At 39.3% G+C, this 25862-nt stretch overlaps 2 protein-coding genes across 3 annotated transcripts in view; both read left to right on the top strand.

The window, feature by feature from the left end:
• Positions 1–25862, top strand: part of LOC143711116 (uncharacterized) — a 174156-nt gene that overhangs the window by 65979 nt on the left and 82315 nt on the right. The window lies entirely within an intron of this gene.
• On the top strand, positions 7711–11109 carry LOC143711039 (uncharacterized). Its single transcript, XM_077202326.1, has 2 exons — positions 7711–7825; positions 9695–11109. Exons 1-2 carry the CDS (start codon positions 7792–7794, stop codon positions 11107–11109), a joined length of 1449 nt encoding a protein of 482 aa, XP_077058441.1. The 5' UTR covers positions 7711–7791.

The following is a 25862-nucleotide window of genomic DNA, read 5'->3' as shown; positions in this document are numbered from 1 at the left end:
CTCGGTTGCTTTTCCACTGCAGTTAGTACCGCTTCAAAGTGGATGGGATTATGTCTGATCGTTATAGTTTATCCGCTCCTCGGCAACCAACAAGAGGAACGTCTGCACTTCTCGTCCACTGACCACGATTCAGCCATTTCGTTCAGCCACAAGTGAGCTGTGTCGAGGATGTCACAGAAAGTTGTGCAGTCATCATGTCTCCATGAAATCAAGGGGAAAGAAAAGAAAAGAAAACGGAAATAGCAAGGAGAAAAAAAACTTGGCCTGATCACAGACCAGAACATTCATTAAGTACATTTCAAAATAAGTTCCACCTCAAAGATCCAGAATAACATCTAATACACAGTTACAATTACCATTTCATCATGAACTATAATCACATTCGTTTACCTCTGAATCAATAGCTTTCTTACTTATACAGACACGTGGCCAACAATGGTGACGGTGAACTCTGAAATGAACAAATAATAACCATGCGTTTCACTATAACCACTCAAACTGAAGTAATCACATAACCAGTAACACACAGTACAAATATCTTTTTTTCACAGAATTGATTAACTAATTATTTACCTTTGGGATCGATTTTTCTTTTGCTCTCACACAGCTGCACCTCAACTACAGGCGTGTGTGATCAAAAAATGGCGTCGGTGAACAAGTAGAATGTATTCCTCTATTCAGTCGGCTTCTTATTCAGAACGCATCAAATTAATTAAATCTCAACTTTCGCATACTTTTTTCAAAAGAATCCCTCCACGATGTAACCTTAATAAGCTGTGAAACATTTCAATCAAAAGGCTTCTCTGACAGATGTCATTGACTGGATACTTTTGATAGCTGCTAAGGAATCTCTGCATACAATCACCCTATCCGGTCTGACCTCTTCAACCCACTGTAATGCTATGATGATTGCCACTATTTCTGCTGTATATACGGATAGCCTATCTGATACCCAACAGTCTCGCTCTCGTTCTCTTTTTTATTTTTATTTTTTAAATCACATTTGATAAAGATATTAAAGTAGTGTTTCATTTTTTTCTTGTTGTTCAAATTCAAAATTGTTTTCAAATATTATTTGTCACTTAATCTTAAAGATTTTAATAGTGTATGTTTGTTCCCACCAATCGCTGCACAAGTTAAGGATACGTATGATGACGTAAGCACGTTAGTGCGAGCCCTCCCGGAACCCATAGAGAATGCATTGCAGTGCCTGCAGTTCGAAAAAAAAAAAACATCTTTGAATGTAAGTCTATGGGAACACTCAGCCAGAGTGAAATCGCCCAAAAAGAGGCGGTACTCCACAGAACGTGACATGACGCTGATTGGACTATATCCAGAGGCACAGTGACGGCTAGCGTAACTCTGTGGTGAATGAGATTGTGATTGAAAAAGTCCCTTTCACACTTTAGTGGTGCGTCGCCCAATTGCCCCAATGAAGAAACCGCCCCTGATCCGTACACAGAAGCTAGAGCAATACTCTAATGGAATTAGTGGGCTAAAGTCAGTCACACCTCAACTTTCTTCAAGTAACGCACTGTAACGACTGAGACAAAACAGACAGAATTATTTGGTATATGTACCAAACAATCTTTAAAACTCACTCTGGGATCTGTGGTCCCATCCCCCAGTGAGGGCAAGAAGGTCTTAGTAACCTTGACCACGATCAGATAAGTTTGTTGTATTGCTGTTAAGAATGTGGTCAGGGCCCCTGCCATTAGAACCTACCGACACTAAAGCAAACTTTGCTGCATTAATCATGATGCGAACAGATCTATAAATGAACCTGCTCCCCCCAAAAAAATAGTGTGAATGTTTTACTGTTTTGTGTAGTGTCTTTTAATTCTATTAATTTTTCTTTTTGATTCTGTGGATTATTTTGATAAGAACCAACGGTCAATGTAACCTCACCTATACAATATTTGATCTCTATAACTTGGTACTTAGAAGATCGAAATGACTGTGTACATGATATGTCGATAACAACAACATAGTAGTATTAACAGAATCTTTCATAGTTTCTTCATCGGCTACCACCCCTCCAGCGGGCACATGCAAATGAGTACCCTTGAAACAAAAAGCTATAAACCAAATTCTCCGGCCTGGAACTTCCACCTTTCTTATTGGCCGAGCCAACCCTTAGAGGTGGGACCTTTCTCAGGCTTTATATTGGATCTACACCCAACATTTGCTCTCTTGACTTCTCAGTACGTCCACGGTGTTGTACTGTCCTGCGTGGCCTCAGCAGGCCCCAGGACAGCAAGCCTTGACTCACAATCAGCCATGTGCTCATGCAGGAGAAGAGAGGACTCTCTCAACCACAACAGAATCCAGGACAACCTCAGCAGTTCTGCACAACATCTTCATTCAACGCAGAAGAAGTCCATCGCAACTCCTACCATTGGCTCTCATAGTCCTCTCTTCCTCTGGCCTCCACTGCTGTTTATTCGGGTTGATGTCTGCATGGACCCCCCACTGCTGTGACCACAGCCTGTTAGGCCTTCACTCTCCCAACAGAGTCGAACTAACCACGCAAGTTCATCAAACCTTCTTCATCCAACGGAGAAGAAAACGATTGCAACTTCAACATTCGACACTCACAGAACCAACAAACGTCAATTTTCTACAACTTAATAAAACTTGTGCACAATATGTATTTGGTTCTGATTCTCTGCTTGCATACGAAGTTTACCTTACGGTCTAGATTGTGACATGCTCTTATCAGTAAAAAAAGCATTTCCCTTCCCTGGAAATTAATATTTTTTTGAATTAATAAACAATTAACGCTGAGTCTCCACGGGACAAACAGGTGGGTTTAAGTAAAAAATAATTTTTACTACATTAAGTTAATTATATTAACTGATCCAAATATTCAGTTATAATAACCAGTTATTATTGATTATTAATATTTTATTGAGCTGATTTGCTACAGCACATTTCATTCATAATAATTTAAATACAGGGCTATAGTTCCTGCACAATTTTTTTTTCTGAATTGTGTGAAATTGCTAATAAAATTGCTAATAAAAATAGGTAATACAAAGTGATTATGTGGTCACCACCAAGGTGAAGTGGTTTAGTCTTGACTTCTGGTCGTGACTCGTGAGTGACAGTGTTGGGGTGGGATGGGAAATCTGTTGATTGTCGAATGCCAAATAAACACAGAGATGGACAGGAAAAGGTCAAAGCCATCAGGTGCCCGATGTAGAAAAAAAAAAAGAAATGAGAAACGAGTAAAATATAAAGGTATGCAACTATGTTCTCTCTGTATGATTACGGAATTCATGTCATGAATGAAGGGCAAATGTTAATTGGTGGGTATAACTCTTACGTTTGTTAGCCTTTTTGCTATGATGCTTGTTATGCTTATACAACAATAATTAGGTTTTAACTCAACAAACAAAAGATCTAATTTCACCATAATATTGTGCTTTGCAACAAAACTGTTACAAGTTCAGTTTTTATTTATTTCCATCAGTTGGGTTAACGTTGGATCCTGTAATTAGCCAACTGAATCTATATTTGCTACAACTCTATTTTGTGCTATTTATTCTATATTTTATTTGTACATTATTCTTAATATTTTATATTATTGTCAATCTCTGCTCTTGTTACATTTTTTATATATCTGATAGTACAGTATATATTTTTGGGCACATTTATGTATATAGTGTACATAAATATAGTGTACACTTTTATGTATATAGTGTATATTTATTTAAGGTCTGAAAACTTATACTGTCATATTTTGTGCATGATTGTGTTCATTGTCTTTTGGCAATGTTGGAGGTGGTGAAAAAAAGTGTGTTTCCTGTTGTAATTGCAATAGTTAAATAACTGGATTCTCTTAAGTGTGTTTTTCAAATGTTCTAATGAAGGATTTGTGCAATTGAGAAATATAATTTTCTCTTTCACTTATGTGTTATAATAAAATATAACTGTTGTAACAGAATTTTGTTTGTTTTTTGGGGGCGGGGGGTGTTTATACGTTTTGCTGTAGTAAAAGTCTTCTCACACTCATATGTACTCTCTTACACCAGTAAGAGTTTTCTGATGTTCATGTAAAGATTGCAGCAGTGAAAAACTCTTTCCACACACAGAACATGAATGTGGCTTCTCCTTCGTATGAACTGTCAGGTGCTTCTTCAGGGTTGATGCCCTAAGAAATGTTTTAGCCTTTCTTTGCATGTGAAACTCTTTCCACACTGAGTGCAGGTGAAAGATTTCTTGTCTTTAAAAATGTCGTTTTAGTCTTTGAGTGACTGAAAAGTGTGTCTCCAGGTTTAACATGATGTTCCTCCTCCACTTCACTCAGTTCTTCACTCTCCTCCTCCACTTCACTCAGTTCTTCACTCTCCTCCTTCACTTCCACCAGGTCTGAAATGAAAGAAAAAATAATCAATATAATTTTTAGAACATCAAAATTCCACAAGAGAAATATGAAGTGAAAGGACGTAAAAGTGAGCCCGTAATCTTTTAGATGAACTTTTATAAATTATTTATGTATGTCGTTGAAAATCTTCTAGCTTTTAAAAATAAACTAAGACTCTTAGCTATTTCAAACTTAATAGGCTTTCTCAAGCGAATTCTTTTTACCTAGTTACTATTTATCTGTTATCAAGTTTTTTTTCTAGTTGTTTTTAAAAAAAAAGATGCAATAAAGTGTGACGTAAATTCATAACCATTGCAGAAATGTGCTTGCTGTCTAGACTGACAACAGCTTTAACTAGTTTTAAATTAACATTTTTATAAGTATTATCTGTGTCCTACATGTTTCACTCATCCCTGTTACTTCTGACATGATTTTCCTCCTTCCTTAAAACCAGAGCATTTTTGTAAATTGTGACACCCAGGAAGTGACATCATCTGGGCTCTTTCTGCAGCATGATGGGAGGACAAATAATTATTATTTTCAAATATATGCATTTATAGTGTTTCCTCACGTTTTACCACTGATTTTTAGTGACAGTCGATATGCATGGGCCACTGGCGATGACAGTTCCCTATGGGGTGAGAATTGTTGCATTATTCCAGATAAATAGATTAAGATCCACAAATAAATGTAAAGAGATTCACAAAAATATATCAAATTCACAAATAAATAGATTAAGATCCACAAATAAATGTAAAGAGTTTCACAAAAAAATTATAAAACTCACAAATAAATAAAATGAGATTTGCAAATAAAAAAATATATTTACAAATGTGTTTTATGCCACAAACACAACTCTGCCTGACATTTATTTGTGAACCGCTTTCTGTGCATTTGTAAATCCCCTCACACATTTGTGGATTGTGAAACACTTCTAGCGTCGACGCGCAGACAAATCCACAAATAAGTGGACTCCACCCACCGTTTACTCAAGCCAATCAGCTAACGGCCACATTGAGCTGACCAATCGTAGCACATTCTCGCTACAACCAATCACGTACGGCTTTACAATCAGAGTGGTTTTGCCCTGAATTATAATGAGACAAACAGCACTTGGATGTAATTGTGTTATGAGGGTGAGTAAATACTGACAGAATTTTCATTTTTGGGTGAACTATCCCTTTAATCTAAATGTGCAGAAGTGATTGAATGTTTCTAACACGAATGTTCTTCAGCATCATGAATGAATGAAGAATAAACACCAATCTCTTTGTTCTTCAGGATCTTCAGTGTGTTTCATTCTGCAGGTTCTGGATCACTCGTGTTCTCACTGTCCTCTTTAATAAACTCACTCTTTGCAGATTTCAGCTCTTCCTGATGCATTGCTGCTTGTCTTCACTTGTAGCTGATGGGAATATTCCAGCATTTATAGGGGAAACACAGTGGGAGGAGCTTCACTGATGATGTGAGTGCTGTAGGAGGAGCTTCACTGATGATGTCCCTGTTGTGGGAGGAGCTTCGTTGATGTAAACTGCAGTGGGCGGGGCTTCGCTGGCTGAACTGCAGATTGATCAGAGGAGCTGATCTGCCAAAATAAAAAAATGAATTATTAATGTATGTTTTTTTTATAGGGTCAAATGCCAAATATGCATCAAATTCAATTTACAAAAGTGATTACATACATAGAAAACCCATTAAATGCAAGTGTCTATTTTAATGTTAAAAACTTTTGTGAAAATAAAATGTAAAAATATAGGTGAAATAATGTCCCACCGTCATTCAGCGTAACATAAATATTTATGAGAAATTAAAAAAAAAAAACATTTATTTTGACCTGTACTTAATAAAATATATAGGATCATACTAAATTTCATTATATTTTAAATGATTAAAATCTTCTTGCTGACAAATGGGTAAAACCTATGGTTTGAAGGATAGTGGCAAATTGTAAAAAAAAAAAAATTACAATTAATATTTTTGGGCTGCACTATGATCCTTAAATACAGTGTTTGAATATGTTATCAAATTATTATTGTTCTAAATATGCCTGATTTTTTTTTTTTTTTTTTTGCTATGTAAACCACTTTTTTTATTTGACCCATATACTAATTGTCTGTCTATCGTCACACATTTTTATTTTTAATTCTAACTGTTATATCTAGAAAAGTAGTAAAGAACTGTAAGAAAAAACTGTTGAAAGTATAAACACAAAGAAATAAATGTATATATTTGTAAGCAACTTATCCCCTCAGTCTGCTGACACCTATGAAATGAGCTTTAAGTGACAATTTACAGGAGATCTGAAGACATCAGCATAATAAATGAGGTGAAAACAGGAACTATTGACATGAAATAAAGAGTGTTTTCAGCAGATCTGTTAATATTGATGATCCTCAGACTATCAACACTCATTCAACAAGACATTCAGGATCATCAGCAGATCATCTCACTTTATTCTGAGTGTTTGCTGTTAGAAACACATTATTTGCTTTCAACTGTTTTTCTTTTATACACTGTCAACACTTTTTAGTAAACTTTAGTAATGTCTTAACTTAATTGTTAAAATCTAGTAACCTGTTCTAATCACATACTATGCTTTGTGTACTCAGAAAACCCAAGTTAAGATTAATTGATTGGTTTGAGTGTGGCTTTTGTGGCGGGGAAATTCTTAATAGACTTTTCACTAATTTCCTCCACTTCTGCAGGAATCTATAACTTCTTAGATCTATCTATATTTGAATAAAAAAGCATCATTGTGTTAGAATTAACAATAATATAATTTAGGAATTAGCATCAGTTACCTATATTGCCTTATTTTTGCTAAGCAAATTTAAAGCGAAAACCTATAATTAAGTCAATAATCAGTTAGTTTAATGTCAATTCTAGTTAACACACTCTATAATATTTACTAAGCTTACTTAAGATTTAATAGTAAGATTACTTGAGTAATTCCATTTAACTAACACTGTTATAATGTGTTCTGCAAACATCTTAAATACTATTATTCTCAACATTGTTTTAATCTGCCATTTTAAGATATGGAGACTTAAAAAAATATGTGCAATCAGTTTCCACATTTTCTTCAAGTAAAGTGAAATAGGAATAGTGTGTGACATAAAAGAGAGACATAAATGCTTATAAGTGTCATTAATTACAAAAAGAAACACTATGTAACATATATTTTTAGTATTTTGGCAGATCAGCTCCTCCCACAGCCATCACATGGTCAGTGAAGCTCCTCCCACATCAGTAAAGTGGTCAGTGAAGATCCTCCTACTGTAATTCCCCAATAAATACTGGAATATTCCCATCAGCTACACAAGCAGACGACGAGCATCAGAGCATTAGGAAGAGCTGAAATCTGTAAAGACTGAGTTTATTAAAGAGGACAGTGAGAACACGAGTGATCCAGAACCTGCAGAATGAAACACACTGAAGATCCTGAAGAACAAAGAGGTTGGTGTTTATTCTTCATTCATTCATGATGCTGAAGAACATTCGTGTTAGAAAGGTTCAAGCACTTTATCACATTTAGATATGCAGTTACACTATGAAATTGTTACACATTTTTCTTGTTTTTATTTTTCAACAAATGGTCAGCAAAGGGAGGTTTATGAAATGTTCATATTGTTTGTCAACATCAGCTGACATTAAATTGTATGCCGGCACACACTGAAATCTTTTTTTTACGTTAGTTCAAAGTTACTGTTAGTTTTGATGTAAAATTGTAATTACCTTGACAAACTACATCATTAAAAAGTTCTAAGACTCAAGATTCAGTATTTGACCACTATTTTATTCTGAAATCTTATAGTCCCAGTAATGTTTAAATCTGATGCCTAATCAGTTATGTAAATGTTAAATCAAGTGAGTCCATGACTCCATACCTTTAATATGAATTACGAGACTCTGCATCCATTGAGAATAAAACTCATGCATGGTCATCATGAAAGTGCTTGACTAAACAATGTCCCTCATCGTTTTTAGTTAGAAGTATTGATATATTATCCTATGTTTACGTCAAGTTTCTATAGAGAGGAGTAATATTTATAAAACATTTTTACCCAAAATGAGGAGATGTGAGCATTGTGGACCACGAAAGATTCTCATGTAATGTTTGTTTCATTCATACTGGAAGCCAGAGGGCGCTCTCGCGCAGAAAGTCCAAGAGTGAGACTCATAGAATCATAAATCATATAGCGATCGCTGCAGCTGAATAACATGCAGAGAGAGAAGCATTAAGGCAATAAACACACGATTGTGACGATTTATATGTTTTATCGGTGTTTTTCAAGCCTTGTTGGCTATTTTATAACAATAGAGTATATTTATGATGCAATGCTAATCTACATATTTTCTTATATAGCCTTATTTTTTGTTCCACATCAGATCACAGAAAGTTATTTAAAACTTTCAACTTATTTTATAAAAGTGAGTATGGAGCAAAACGTGGTTTTAATCGTATAAATTGTCATGTTTTGTTGGTGTGCTAAGCTAAGATGCTAGCTAGTCCTTTTGCCCTCACGCTCTGTATTTGTCTTTTTCTTACAAACATTTACAGTATAAGCAATAATAATGATTCCAAAATGTAAAAATATACAATCATACTGCACTTTACTGCAAAATTCAGTTCTTTCTCGCATCTAAATTGGCTTGAGCTTGTGTTTCTGATGTCCCACATTCACATACGTACACTGTAAAAAAAACTAGCAACACTTTATTTCGATAGTCAACTTAAGACATTCTTTTAACAATAAGTAACTTTGCAACTACATGTCAACTAACTGTCATTAGAGTATTAGTAGACTGTCTGCTTGTATAGTCTATTAATACATTACACAACACAGTCTGACTGTATGCACACAGTCTGAAATCAAAATTGGCAGTAAGTTTCTGTAAATTTTACAGCAATTTTTTACAGTGGGAACTCAGTGGAAGGAGAAGTCTAGTGTGACATAAATTAAAGTTTAGTAACATAAACTAAATATCAATATAAAAGTTTTTATCAAAATGTGGCAGTATTGTATATTTTAATGATAATATCACGTTAGATTATCGTGTCATTGATCACATTTATTTAATAGTTTTCACTACAGTAAGATATGATGTGTGCCTATAATGTTTTAAAAATAATAATTGGAAGATCAGTGTACCTCATTCATTAAAAATTTCAGGGACGTATAATTAATTTATAAAAAGGTAAAAATACAAAATGTAAAAAGTTATTACATCAAGGCTAACTTTTATAACTGTTCACTTCATATTTCTCTTTTTTAATTTTTTGATTTGGTGAAAGTGCAATCAAACTTTTTACTTTCATTTCAGACCTGATGGAAGAGAGTGAGGAGAGTGAAGAACTGAGTGAAGTGAAGGAGGAACATCATGTCAAACCTGGAGAAAAACCTTTGAGTCACTCAAAGACTAAAAAGACATTTTTAAAGAAAAGAAGAGCAAAAAAATCTTTCACCTGCACTCAGTGTGGGAAGAGTTTCACAAAAAAATGTAATCATGAGCTTCACATGAGAGTTCACACTGGAGAGAAGCCGTTCACATGTGATCAATGTGGAAAGAGTTTCAAGCAATCATCCTCCCTTAAACAACACATGAAGATTCACACCGGAGAGAAGCCGTTCAAATGTGATCAATGCGGAAAGAGTTTCACATACAAACATCATCTTGATGCGCATAGGAGAGTTCACACTGGAGAAAAGCCGTTCACATGTGATCAATGTGGGAGGAGTTTCACACAATCAGTTCACCTTAAAGGACACATGAGGATCCACACCGGAGAGAAGCCGTTCACATGTGATCAATGTGGAAAGAGTTTCAAGCAATCATCCTCCCTTAAACAACACATGAAGATTCACACTGGACAGAAGACGTTCAAATGTGATCAATGCGGAAAGAGTTTCACATACAAACATCATCTTGATGCGCATAGGAGAGTTCACACTGGAGAAAAGCCGTTCACATGTGATCAATGTGGGAGGAGTTTCACACAATCAGTTCACCTTAAAGGACACATGAGGATCCACACCGGAGAGAAGACGTTCACATGTGATCAGTGTGGGAGGAGTTTCACGCAATCATCACACCTTAAAGGACACATGAAGCTCCACACTGGAGAGAAGCAGTTTACATGTGATCAATGTGGGATGAGTTTCACAAACAAACATAATCTTGAGACTCACATGAGAGTTCATACTGGAGAAAAGCCATTCGCTTGTGATACGTGTGAAAAGAGTTTCCCATACAAAGTAAGTCTTAAGATGCACATGAGAGTTCACACTGGAGAGAGGCCGTTCACATGTGATCAGTGTGGAAAAACATTTCTTTGGTCATCGGTCCTGAAGAAGCACCTGACCGTTCATACGAAGGAGAAGCCACATTCATGTTCTGTGTGTGGAAAGAGTTTTTCACTGCAGCAATCTTTACGAACACATCAGAAAATACACACTGGTGTAAGATATTATATGTGTATTGAGTGTGAGAAGACTTTTATTTCATTGAACGGTTTAAAACTGCACCAAAGGATTCACACTGGAGAAAAACCTTACAAGTGTTCACACTGTGACAAGAGATTCAGTCGTTCAGGACATCTGAAAACTCATGAGAAGATCCACACCGGAGAAAAACCTTACAAGTGTTCACACTGTGACAAGAGATTCAGTGATTCATCATCTCTGAAAAGACATGAGAGGATCCACAGCAGAGAGAAGCCGCACACGTGTGATCAGTGACTACGTTTACATGCAGCCAATAACCCATTCAAAACCGGGATATTAGCAATAATCATATCATATCAAGCATATCCCCATAATGATTTGTGTTCTGCGCATGTTCTATTCGCAAAGAATCTTGGTCTTTTGAGTAGAGGAACTTCTCGGCGCATACAAAAACCTGCTTGCAGTATACCGGAAGTAAACATGGCGAGACGCAGCACAGCATACTTTTGGAGCGAGGTCAGTACCAGCACCAAAGCGCAAACAAAGGCGATCGCTATCTGCCCCGAACTATTCATTATCCGCGTGCTGCTGTTGTTGTCGTCTTTGGATACAGGAAGAAGAATCGGAAATGACGCATATTGCGTCTTAAGGTTGTCCGTACGTCCAGACGCTAACCGTGCGTCGCCGTTTACATCGGGATTTTGCACTTCCATCTATACACGAGTAACTCTCTCTGCTCACGCATGTAAACGGGTTATTCCTAATGTTTCAGAAACCCAAATAGTGACCTTAACCCGACCATAGCCTGGATATTGGCTGCATGTAAACGTAGTCAGTGTGGAAAGAGTTTCTCTTTTAAAATTCGCCTGAAGACACACATGAAGATCCATATAGTGGAGAAACCACATCAACACAGACTGAGATCACAGTATGTAGTTGATCTTTATGTGCTGAGAAACAGAAGCTGCATACGCGGCAATTACACTGAACTGACTCTGGATTTAGATCGCAATGTTGCATCTTTGATCAACTAGAAAATAAAGCTTTTAAACAAGGTTAATAAGAATCCATTTCAGTGTCAGTAGTGAATTTTTCACAGTTTTCTGTATCCTAGCTGTTTTAAGAAGTTTGTGTGTGTTTCTGTTCTAAAATCTGTGTGCTTTAGATGGGTTTTTCATCTCCATGGAAGAGAAGAGCTGGTCTGATAGCAGACTAGGGTTGTTACGATTCCTCGATTAAAGTGGAATATTAGATTTAAGAAACAATCCTCGATTGCAATTTACCCGTGTCAAGTAACTAGGAAAATACTGGTGTAATACACAGTAGAATCCATGTACCGCATTATTACACCTGTTTATCGTTCAAAGGTGTTTATCGTTTTTTATTGAATGACAACTTTGCAAAAACTATTACTGTACGATTGAATATACATATTTTTCCCTTTTTTTTAACCAGAACATACCGTGATTTAAATCATATCTTGTAGGAATTCTTAATGCAGGTCTGTTTGTAATTGGGTGGGAGTCTAAATTATAATACACACCTTACATTTTTTTTATTTTTTAAATTTCAATAAAGAGACCAAAAACATAAATAAATAAAATGGAATAAATTAAAATAAAAGAGGGGAAGGGGGTAGCTACTCTGATATTGTTGTAGTTGGTTTCTCAAAAAATGTCAAGAAGGGGGGCCATATTTTGTAAAATTTATTCTCAGATCCCTGGGTGGTGTAACGTATTTTCTCTAAATTCATACAGGACATAATGTCCCTAATCCAATGTGAGTGGGAAGGAGGAGCAGGATATTTCCACTTGAGTAAGATAGCCATACAAGCCAATAAGGAGATAAAGGCCAATACTTTCAGCTTCACTTTAGGCAAGCCCAAAAATGCCAGTAATGGCGCTTTTCCACTGCATGGTACGACTCGGTACGGTTCGGCTCGCCGCGGCACGGTTCGGTTCGCTTCGCTTTTCCACTGCGTGGTACGACTCGGCGCGGCACGGTTCGCTTCGCTTTTCCACTGCATGGTACGGTTCGGCTCGGCGCGGCACGGTTCGCTTCGCTTTTCCACTGCGTGGTACGACTCGGTACGGTTCGGCGCGGCACGGTTCGGTTCGCTTCGCTTTTCCACTGCGTGGTACGACTCGGCTCGGCGCGGCACGGCTCGGTTCGCTTTAGCTCGGTTGCTTTTCCACTGCAGTTAGTACCGCTTCAAAGTGGATGGGATTATGTCTGATCGTTATAGTTTATCCGCTCCTCGGCAACCAACAAGAGGAACGTCTGCACTTCTCGTCCACTGACCACGATTCAGCCATTTCGTTCAGCCACAAGTGAGCTGTGTCGAGGATGTCACAGAAAGTTGTGCAGTCATCATGTCTCCATGAAATCAAGGGGAAAGAAAAGAAAAGAAAACGGAAATAGCAAGGAGAAAAAAAACTTGGCCTGATCACAGACCAGAACATTCATTAAGTACATTTCAAAATAAGTTCCACCTCAAAGATCCAGAATAACATCTAATACACAGTTACAATTACCATTTCATCATGAACTATAATCACATTCGTTTACCTCTGAATCAATAGCTTTCTTACTTATACAGACACGTGGCCAACAATGGTGACGGTGAACTCTGAAATGAACAAATAATAACCATGCGTTTCACTATAACCACTCAAACTGAAGTAATCACATAACCAGTAACACACAGTACAAATATCTTTTTTTCACAGAATTGATTAACTAATTATTTACCTTTGGGATCGATTTTTCTTTTGCTCTCACACAGCTGCACCTCAACTACAGGCGTGTGTGATCAAAAAATGGCGTCGGTGAACAAGTAGAATGTATTCCTCTATTCAGTCGGCTTCTTATTCAGAACGCATCAAATTAATTAAATCTCAACTTTCTCATACTTTTTTCCAAAGAATCCCTCCACGATGTAACCTTAATAAGCTGTGAAACATTTCAATCAAAAGGCTTCTCTGACAGATGTCATTGACTGGATACTTTTGATAGCTGCTAAGGAATCTGTGCATACAATCACCCTATCCGGTCTGACCTCTTCAACCCACTGTAATGCTATGATGATTGCCACTATTTCTGCTGTATATACGGATAGCCTATCTGATACCCAACAGTCTCGCTCTCGTTCTCTTTTTTATTTTTATTTTTTAAATCACATTTGATAAAGATATTAAAGTAGTGTTTCATTTTTTTCTTGTTGTTCAAATTCAAAATTGTTTTCAAATATTATTTGTCACTTAATCTTAAAGATTTTAATAGTGTATGTTTGTTCCCACCAATCGCTGCACAAGTTAAGGATACGTATGATGACGTAAGCATGTTAGTGCGAGCCCTCCCGGAACCCATAGAGAATGCATTGCAGTGCCTGCAGTTCGAAAAAAAAACATCTTTGAATGTAAGTCTATGGGAACACTCATCCAGAGTGAAATCGCCCAAAAAGAGGCGGTACTCCACAGAACGTGACATGACGCTGATTGGACTATATCCAGAGGCACAGTGACGGCTAGCGTAACTCTGTGGTGAATGAGATTGTGATTGAAAAAGTCCCTTACACACTTTGGTGGTGCGTCGCCCAATCGCCCCAATGAAGAAACCGCCCCTGATCCGTAGACAGAAGCTAGAGCAATACTCTAATGGAATTAGTGGGCTAAAGTCAGTCACACCTCAACTTTCTTCAAGTAACGCACTGTAACGACTGAGACAAAACAGACAGAATTATTTGGTATATGTACCAAACAATCTTTAAAACTCACTCTGGGATCTGTGGTCCCATCCCCCAGTGAGGGCAAGAAGGTCTTAGTAACCTTGACCACGATCAGATAAGTTTGTTGTATTGCTGTTAAGAATGTGGTCAGGGCCCCTGCCATTAGAACCTACAGACACTAAAACAAACTTTGCTGCATTAATCATAGACGAACAGATCTATAAATGAACCTGCTCCCCAGAAAAAAATTGTGTGAATGATTTACTGTTTTGTGTAGTGTCTTTTAATTCTATTAATTTTTCTTTTTGATTCTGTGGATTATTTTGATAAGAACCAACGGTCAATGTAACCTCACCTATACAATATTTGATCTCTATAACTTGGTACTTAGAAGATCGAAATGACTGTGTACATGATATGTCGATAACAACAACATATTAGTATTACCAGAATCTTTCATAGTTTCTTCATCGGCTACCACCCCTCCAGCGGGCACATGCAAATGAGCACCCTTGGAACAAGAAGCTATAAACCAAATTCTCCGGCCTGGAACTTCCACCTTTCTTATTGGCCGAGCCAACCCTAAGAGGTGGGACCTTTCTCAGGCTTTATATTGGATCTACACCCAACATTTGCTATCTTGACTTCTCAGTACGTCCACGGTGTTGTACTGTCCTGCGTGGCCTCAGCAGGCCCCAGGACAGCAAGCCTTGACTCACAACCAGCCATGTGCTCATTCAGGAGAGAGAGGACTCTCTCAACCACAACAGAATACAGGACAACCTCAGCAGTTTTGCACAACATCTTCATTCAACGCAGAAGAAGTCCATCGCAACTCCTACCATTGGCTCTCATAGTCCTCTCTTCCTCTGGCCTCCACTGCTGTTTATTCGGGTTGATGTCTGCATGGACCCCCCACTGCTGTGACCACAGCCTGTAATTTCTTCACTCTCCCAACAGAGTCGAACTAACCACGCAAGTTCATCAAACCTTCTTCATCCAACGGAGAAGAAAACGATTGCAACTTCAACATTTGACACTCACGGAACCAACAAACGTCAATTTTCTACAACTTAATAAAACTTGTGCACAATATGTATTTGGTTCTGATTCTCTGCTTGCATACGAAGTTTACCTTACGGTCTAGATTGTGACATGCTCTTATCAGTAAAAAAAGCATTTCCCTTCCCCGGAAATTAATATTTTTTTGAATTAATAAACAATTAACGCTGAGTCTCCACGGGACAAACAGGTGGGTTTAAGTAAAAAATAATTTTTACTACATTAAGTTAATTATATTAACTGATCCAAATATTCAGTTATAATAACCAGTTATTATTGATTATTAATATTGTATTGAGCTGATTTGCTACAGCACATTTCATTCATAATAATTTAAATACAGGGCTATAGTTCCTGCACAATTTTTTTTTCTGAATTGTGTGAAATTGCTAATAAAATTGCTAATAAAAATAGGTAATACAAAGTGATTATGTGGTCAGCACCAAGGTGAAGTGGTTTAGTCTTGACTTCTGGTCGTGACTCGTGAGTGACAGTGTTGGGGTGGGATGGGAAATCTGTTGATTGTCGAATGCCAAATAAACACAGAGATGGACAGGAAAAGGTCAAAGCCATCAGGTGCCCGATGTAGAAAAAAAAAAGAAACGAGAAACTCGGAGAAACGAGTAAAATATAAAGGTATGCAACTATGTTCTCTCTGTATGATTACGGAATTCATGTCATGAATGAAGGGGAAATGTTAATTGGTGGGTATAACTCTTACGTTTGTTAGCCTTTTTGCTATGATGCTTGTTATGCTTATACAACAATAATTAGGTTTTAACTCAACAAACACAAGATCTAATTTCACCATAATATTGTGCTTTGCAACAAAACTGTTACAAGTTCAGTTTTTATTTATTTCCATCAGTTGGGTTAACGTTGGATCATGTAATTAGCCAACTGAATCTATATTTGCTACAACTCTATTTTGTGCTATTTATTCTATATTTTATTTGTACATTATTCTTAATATTTTATATTATTGTCAATCTCTGCTCTTGTTACATTTTTTATATATCTGATAGTACAGTATATATTTTTGGGCACATTTATGTATATAGTGTACATAAATATAGTGTACACTTTTATGTATATAGTGTATATTTATTTAAGGTCTGATAACTTATACTGTCATATTTTGTGCATAATTGTGTTCATTGTCTTGTTCATTGCTCAATGTTGGAGGTGGTGAAAAAAAGTGTGTTTCCTGTTGTAATTGCAATAGTTAAATAACTGGATTCTCTTAAGTGTGTTTTTCAAATGTTCTAATGAAGGATTTGTGCAATTGAGAAATATAATTTTCTCTTTCACTTATGTGTTATAATAAAATATAACTGTTGTAACAGAATTTTGTTTGTTTTTTGGGGGCGGGGGGTGTTTATACGTTTTGCTGTAGTAAAAGTCTTCTCACACTCATATGTACTCTCTTACACCAGTAAGAGTTTTCTGATGTTCATGTAAAGTTTGCAGCAGTGAAAAACTCTTTCCACACACAGAACATGAATGTGGCTTCTCCTTCGTATGAACTGGCAGGTGCTTCTTCAGGGTTGATGCCCTAAGAAATGTTTTAGCCTTTCTTTGCATGTGAAACTCTTTCCACACTGAGTGCAGGTGAAAGATTTCTTGTCTTTAAAAATGTCGTTTTAGTCTTTGAGTGACTGAAAAGTGTGTCTCCAGGTTTAACATGATGTTCCTCCTCCACTTCACTCAGTTCTTCACTCTCCTCCTTCACTTCCACCAGGTCTGAATGAAAGAAAAAATAATCAATATAATTTTTAGAACATCAAAATTCCACAAGAGAAATATGAAGTGAAAGGACGTAAAAGTGAGCCCGTAATCTTTTAGATGAACTTTTATAAATTATTTATGTATGTCGTTGAAAATCTTCTAGCTTTTAAAAATAAACTAAGACTCTTAGCTATTTCAAACTTAATAGGCTTTCTCAAGCGAATTCTTTTTACCTAGTTACTATTTATCTGTTATCAAGTTTTTTTTCTAGTTGTTTTTAAAAAAAAAGATGCAATAAAGTGTGACGTAAATTCATAACCATTGCAGAAATGTGCTTGCTGTCTAGACTGACAACAGCTTTAACTAGTTTTAAATTAACATTTTTATAAGTATTATCTGTGTCCTACATGTTTCACTCATCCCTGTTACTTCTGACATGATTTTCCTCCTTCCTTAAAACCAGAGCATTTTTGAAAATTGTGACACCCAGGAAGTGACATCATCTGGGCTCTTTCTGCAGCATGATGGGAGGACAAATAAGTATTATTTTCAAATATATGCATTTATAGTGTTTCCTCATGTTTCACCACTGATTTTTAGTGACAGTCGATATGCATGGGCCACTGGCGATGACAGTTCCCTATGGGGGTAGAATTGTTGCATTATTCCAGATAAATAGATTAAGATCCACAAATAAATGTAAAGAGTTTCACAAAAAAATTATAAAACTCACAAATAAATAAAATGAGATTTGCAAATAAAAATATATATTTACAAATGTGTTTTATGCTACAAACACAACTCTGCCTGACATTTATTTGTGAACCGCTTTCTGTGCATTTGTAAATCCCCTCACACATTTGTGGATTTTGAAACACTTCTAGCGTCGACGCGCAGACAAATCCACAAATAAGTGACTCCACCACCGTTTACTCCAGCCAATCAGCAAACGGCCACATTGAGCTGACCAATCGTAGCACGTTCTCGCTACAACCAATCACGGTAGGCTTTACAATCAGAGTGGTTTTGCCCTGAAATATAATGAGGCAAACAGCACTTGGATGTAATTGTGTTAATTCGTGTTCCGAAGATGAACGAAGGTCTTACGGGGTTGAACAACATGAGGGTGAGTAAATACTGACAGAATTTTCATTTTTGGGTGAACTATCCCTTTAATCTAAATGTGCAGAAGTGCTTGAATGTTTCTAACACGAATGTTCTTCAGCATCATGAATGAATGAAGAATAAACACCAACCTCTTTGTTCTTCAGGATCTTCAGTGTGTTTCATTCTGCAGGGTTCTGGATCACTCGTGTTCTCACTGTCCTCTTTAATAAACTCAGTCTTTGCAGATTTCAGCTCTTCCTGATGCTGTGATGCTTGTCTTCACTTGTAGCTGATGGGAATATTCCAGCATTTATAGGGGAAACACAGTGGGAGGAGCTTCACTGATGATGTGAGTGCTGTAGGAGGAACTTCACTGATGATGTTCCTGTTGTGGGAGGAGCTTCGTTGATGTAAACTGCAGTGGGCGGGGCTTCGCTGGCTGAACTGCAGATTGATCAGAGGAGCTGATCTGCCAAAATAAAAAAATGAATTATTAATGTATGTTTTTTTTATAGGGTCAAATGCCAAATATGCATCAAATTCAATTTACAAAAGTGATTACATACATAGAAAACCCATTAAATGCAAGTGTCTATTTTAATGTTAAAAACTTTTGTGAAAATAAAATGTAAAAATATAGGTGAAATTGTCACGGTTCATAAATTTATTGATTCCTTCTTGTCTCGTGTTTCTGTTGTTATCTGTGTGGGTGTGTGTGAGTGGGCGTCACCACTCCATTCTGCTGATCAGCGATCCTGCTGATCAGCGCTCCAGCTGATCATTATCCACCCACCAGCTGCAGCTCATCCCATTCCCTATTTATACTCACTGTTTTTGTACTCTCATTGTCAGATCGTTGTTGGATGTCCTTCGTTGTGTGTGGTTATTCCTTTCCTGTCGGCGTGTCAACTCGTGTCTTGTTTCGTGTTCCCTGGGATTATCACTGCCGTGGATTACCTCACTTCACCTGGACCTTCACTTCACTTCACTTCAAGACTCTTCACTTGGGACCCTGACCATCTTGTCCCTGCGCTACCAGTCTTGTTTTGTGTCATCTGACCGTGATCGTTACATTAAAGATTCTTCACTTGCATTTTTGCTTCTGTGGTTTTTGCCGTCACAGAACGATCTGACCAGTAATGGAAGCAGCGAGTGAGGTGAGCCCGTTGGAGGATTTCATTAACTCCAGCATTCAGCGCATGGAGACCCAGGAGAGGAACCTTAATGAGACGGGACGCGCTGTCCAAGTACTGGTGGCGCAGGTGTCCGAGCTCACCCAGCAGATACAACAGCTACGAGATCCCACTGCGCCCCCCGCACCGGCCGTTCCCCTCATTCCAGCTGAGGGAGTCTCCCAGTCAGAACCCCGCCTACCCATCCCACAGACCTACGATGGTGAGCCAAGTTTCTGTCGTGCTTTTCTAACACGTTGCTCTATGCACTTTGCCCTGCAGCCTCGCACATTTATCCAGGAGAGTTCGAAGGTGGCTTTTGTGCTCACATTACTGACTGGGAAGGCTGCTCTCTGGGGAACGGCGGTGTGGGAGAACCAAGATCCATGCTGCGCCTCGTTCCAGACACTCTCCGCCGAGATGAAAAGGGTTTTTGACAGGGCGGTTGCCGGGAGAGAGGCGGCTCGGATGCTTGCAGAGTTACGACAGGAGGAAAGATCAGTATCGGATTACTCCATCGAATTTCGAACCCTGGCGGCAGAGTGTCACTGGAACGAGGAGGCGCAGTGGGACATGTTCCTGCATGGGCTGGCTGACCGCGTTCAAAAGGAGATCTACGCCCTGGATCTCCCAACATCTCTCAACGGACTCGTGGATCTGGCCCTTCGTGTGGACGCACGCTTATCGAGAGTGGAACGGAGAGCACCCACGAATCGGGCCAGGGGAGGAGCTGAGAGCCCACGATCCAGCGGCGGGGACGCGGTCAGCCCCGTCTACGATCACGAGCCCATGCAGGTCGGGCGAGCTCGGCTTTCCCGGGAGGAGAAGGAGAGGCGGAGATCCCAAGGACTATGTCTTTACTGTGGGGCCGCGGGACACTTCGCCTACAACTGTCCCGTAAAAGGCCAAGCCCGACAGTAAGGTTGAGGCTACTGTCGGGTGGGATCTCCGCTGCGAAGTCCTCATCTACATCGACCCTCCTCCCGGTAAGACTAAGATGGTCAGGCAACAATCACGACTGTCAGGCACTGGTGGATTCTGGGGCAGAAGGTAACTTCATGGACCATGGTTTTGCTCTAAGATTTAACATTCCCCTTCTACCACTCACCAGCAGAATAGCAGTTCAGGCACTCAATGGTCAAGATCTTCCTACCATCTCCCTCATCACCGGACCCATCACACTCACCACATCTGGAAACCACACTGAGACATGTTCCTTTTATATCATGAACTCACCACTTGCACCCATCGTTCTCGGACACCCTTGGTTAACTGAACACAACCCCAAGATCGACTGGTTAAAGAAATCTGTGTTAGAATGGAGTGGTAGATGTCATGAGTCCTGTCTTGTGTCTGCCTGTTTGTCTGTTGCTGTCTCTGTGTTTCAGGAGGAGGCAGTGGATTTATCTAACGTGCCCGCGGAGTACTCAGACCTGAAGGAAGTGTTCAGTAAGTCTCGTGCTGCTTCTCTACCTCCTCATCGTCCCTATGACTGTGCTATAGATTTGCTGTCAGGTAAGTCTCCGCCTAAAGGCAAGTTATATTCACTTTCTGTCCCGGAGAGGGAGGCTATGGAGAAATATATTTCTGATTCTCTAGCATCTGGGTTCATCCGTCATTCTTCTTCTCCAGCGGGGGCGGGGTTCTTTTTCGTGGGGAAGAAGGACGGATCTCTGCGACCTTGCATTGATTACCGAGGGTTGAACAACATCACGGTAAAGAATACCTATCCTTTGCCGTTGATGTCTTCAGCCTTCGAGAGGTTGCAGGGAGCGTCTATCTTCACGAAATTGGATCTACGTAATGCTTATCATTTGGTCCGCATTAGAGAGGGGGATGAATGGAAGACTGCTTTTAACACCCCTAGGGGGCACTTTGAATACTTGGTCATGCCTTTCGGGCTGTCCAACTCCCCAGCAGTCTTCCAGGCTCTCGTCAATGACGTGCTGCGAGATATGGTCGATCAGTTCATTTATGTCTACCTGGATGACATATTGATATTTTCATCTTCTCTCCAGGAACACGTGCAGCACGTCCGGCGAGTGCTTCAGAGGCTGCTAGAGAATGGGCTTTTTGTCAAGGCGGAGAAATGCGTTTTTCATGCACAGTCTGTTCCATTTCTAGGATACATTGTGTCGTCTGAGGGAATTCGCATGGATCCCGAGAAGGTTAAGGCTGTGGTAGATTGGCCAATCCCGGATTCCCGTAAGGCCCTACAGAGGTTTCTGGGATTCGCCAATTTTTACCGGCGTTTTATTCGTAATTTCAGCCAACTAGCCTCGCCTCTGATCGCCTTGACCTCCCCCAGAACTGCGTTCAGGTGGTCAGACGCTGCTGAGACAGCGTTTGCCAAACTGAAGGACCGCTTTGTTTCGGCCCCTATCCTGATTACCCCTGATCCATCACGGCAGTTCGTGGTGGAGGTCGACGCGTCAGAAGTGGGGGTAGGAGCGGTGATATCTCAGCATTCTCCCACAGACGACAGAGTTCATCCATGCGCGTTTTTATCCCATCGTTTATCCCCTGCCGAACGCAATTATGATATTGGTAACAGGGAGTTGTTGGCAGTCAAGTTAGCGTTGGAGGAATGGCGTCACTGGTTGGAGGGGTCGGGGGTACCCTTTATCGTCTGGACCGACCATAAGAATTTGGAATATATCAGAACTGCCAAAAGATTGAACTCTAGGCAGGCTCGGTGGGCACTTTTTTTCGGACGTTTTGACTTTACTCTCTCGTACCGCCCGGGTTCCAAAAACATCAAACCCGATTCTTTGTCGCGCATTTTTGATCGATCGGAACGCCCGTCTACTCCCGAGTGCATTTTACCGGGGAATCTATTCGTCTCCACACTCGTATGGGAGGTCGAATCGAGGGTCAAGAAGGCCTTAGAAGGGGTAATGCCTCCGCCCGCCTGCCCACCGAACCGTTTATTTGTGCCAGAGGAATTAAGGTCTGACGTTATCCAGTGGGCTCATTGTTCCAACGTGGCTTGCCATCCGGGAGTTAACCGTACTAGTTTTTTAGCCAAGCAACGATTCTGGTGGCCACGTATGGCTCATGACATCCACAGTTTTGTTTTGGCTTGCTCTGTCTGTGCCACTGGTAAGACTTCCAATCGACCCCCAGATGGGTTCCTTCAACCGCTGCCTGTCCTTCCGAGACCCTGGTCCCATATCGCTCTAGATTTTATCACCGCCCTCCCACCCTCTCAGGGTAACACGGTGGTTTTAACCGTGGTGGACCGATTCTCGAAGGCGACTCACTTTATTCCCTTACCCAAATTACCCTCAGCTAAGGAGACAGCGTTGATAGTCGTAGATCACGTCTTTCGTATTCATGGCCTCCCGACAGACGTGGTCTCCGACAGAGGACCCCAGTTTGTGTCCAAATTTTGGCAAGAGTTTTGTAGATCACTGGGAGCGACTATTAGTCTGTCCTCAGGGTTTCATCCCCAGAGCAATGGTCAAACCGAGAGAGCCAACCAAGATCTGGAAAGGGTGTTACGATGTTTGGTCTCCAAGAATCCTTCCTCTTGGAGCCAACAACTGTCCATGGTGGAGTACGCCCACAATACGTTACCAGTGTCAGCTACGGGCCTGTCTCCGTTTGAATGTAGTTTAGGATACCAGCCACCTATTTTTCCCAGTCTGGAATCCGAGGTCGCGGTTCCCTCCGCCCACGCCTTTGTCCAGAGGTGTCACCGCACCTGGACTAGAGCCCGTGAGACTCTACTCCGGGTGGGGGAGCGCACCAAGGCCAAGGCCGATCGCCACCGGTCAAAGCCTCCCGTATACGTCGTTGGTCAAAAAGTGTGGCTTTCTACTAAGAACATTCCTCTCCGCTCCGTTTCTAACAAACTTGCTCCCAAATTCATTGGCCCGTTTACTGTCACCAAGATCATTAGTCCGGTGACAGTCCGCCTCAAATTGCCTCCAGTGTACAGGAGGATTCATCCCGCCTTCCATGTATCCAAGATCAAGCCCGTGTTTTATTCTCGGATTAATCCGCCAGTCCCGGTTCCTCCCCCGCCGCGACTCGTAGAAGGGGAACCCACTTATTCGGTAAATCGTATTCTGGACTCAAGGCGGAGGGGACGCGGATTCCAGTACTTGGTGGACTGGGAAGGTTACGGTCAGGAGGAGAGAAGTTGGGTACCGGCTAGAGACATCCTGGATCATTCCCTTATTGATGATTACAATCGACAGGTAAGGGAGTCTGGGAACGCCAGGAGGCGTTCCTAGGAGAAGGGGTACTGTCACGGTTCATAAATGTATTGATTCCTTCTTGTCTCGTGTTTCTGTTGTTATCTGTGTGGGTGTGTGTGAGTGGGCGTCACCACTCCATTCTGCTGATCAGCGATCCTGCTGATCAGCGCTCCAGCTGATCATTATCCACCCACCAGCTGCAGCTCATCCCATTCCCTATATATACTCACTGTTTTTGTACTCTCATTGTCAGATCGTTGTTGGATGTCCTTCGTTGTGTGTGGTTATTCCTTTCCTGTCGGCGTGTCAACTCGTGTCTTGTTTCGTGTTCCCTGGGATTATCACTGCCGTGGATTACCTCACTTCACCTGGACCTTCACTTCACTTCACTTCAAGACTCTTCACTTGGGACCCTGACCATCTTGTCCCTGCGCTACCAGTCTTGTTTTGTGTCATCTGACCGTGATCGTTACATTAAAGTTTCTTCACTTGCATTTTTGCTTCTGTGGTTTTTGCCGTCACAGAAATAATGTCCCACCGTCATTCAGCGTAACATAAATATTTATGAGAAATTAAAAAAAAAAAACATTTATTTTGACCTGTACTTAATAAAATATATAGGATCATACTAAATTTCATTATATTTTAAATGATTAAAATCTTCTTGCTGACAAATGGGTAAAACCTATGGTTTGAAGGATAGTGGCAAATTGTAAAAAAAAAAAAATTACAATTAATATTTTTGGGCTGCACTATGATCCTTAAATACAGTGTTTGAATATGTTATCAAATTATTATTGTTCTAAATATGCCTGATTTTTTTTTTTTTTTTGCTATGTAAACCACTTTTTTTATTTGACCCATATACTAATTGTCTGTCTATCGTCACACATTTTTATTTTTAATTCTAACTGTTATATCTAGAAAAGTAGTAAAGAACTGTAAGAAAAAACTGTTGAAAGTATAAACACAAAGAAATAAATGTATATATTTGTAAGCAACTTATCCCCTCAGTCTGTTGACACCTATGAAATGAGCTTCAAGTGTCAATTTACAGGAGATGTGAAGACATCAGCATAATAAATGAGGTGAAAACAGGAACTATTGTCATGAAATAAAGTGTGTTTTCAGCAGATCTGTTAATATTGATGAGTCTCAGACTATCAACACTCATTCAACAAGCCATTCAGGATCATCAGCAGATCATCTCACTTTATTCTGAGTGTTTGCTGTTAGAAACACATTATTTGCTTTCAACTGTTTTTCTTTTATACACTGTCAACACTTTTTAGTAAACTTTAGTAATGTCTTAACTTAATTGTTAAAATCTAGTAACCTGTTCTAATCACATACTATGCGTTGTGTACTCAGAAAACCCAAGTTAAGATTAATTGATTGGTTTGAGTGTGGCTTTTGTGGCGGGGAAATTCTTAATAGACTTTTCACTAATTTCCTCCACTTCTGCAGGAATCTATAACTTCTTAGATCTATCTATATTTGAATAAAAAAGCATCATTGTTTTAGAATTAACAATAATATAATTTAGGAATTAGCATCAGTTACCTATATTGCCTTATTTTTGCTAAGCAAATTTAAAGCGAAACCTATAATTAAGTCAATAATCAGTTAGTTTAATGTCAATTCTAGTTAACACACTCTATAATATTTACTAAGCTTACTTAAGATTTAATAGTAAGATTACTTGAGTAATTCCATTTAACTAACACTGTTATAATGTGTTCTGCAAACATCTTAAATACTATTATTCTCAACATTGTTTTAATCTGCCATTTTAAGATATGGAGACTTAAAAAAATATGTGCAATCAGTTTCCACATTTTCTTCAAGTAAAGTGAAATAGGAATAGTGTGTGACATAAAAGAGAGACATAAATGCTTATAAGTGTCATCAATTACAAAAAGAAACACTATGTAACATATATTTTTAGTATTTTGGCAGATCAGCTCCTCCCACAGCCATCACATGGTCAGTGAAGCTCCTCCCACATCAGTAAAGTGGTCAGTGAAGATCCTCCTACTGTAATTC

Source organism: Siphateles boraxobius, unplaced genomic scaffold, assembly GCF_051911475.1.
Source record: "Siphateles boraxobius isolate OS27281-9 unplaced genomic scaffold, OSU_SipBor_1 49, whole genome shotgun sequence".
In the NCBI taxonomy this organism is placed as follows: domain Eukaryota; kingdom Metazoa; phylum Chordata; class Actinopteri; order Cypriniformes; family Leuciscidae; genus Siphateles; species Siphateles boraxobius.
The sequence above is the reverse complement of the archived record's forward strand: the minus strand, read 5'-3'. Positions and strand labels throughout refer to the sequence as shown.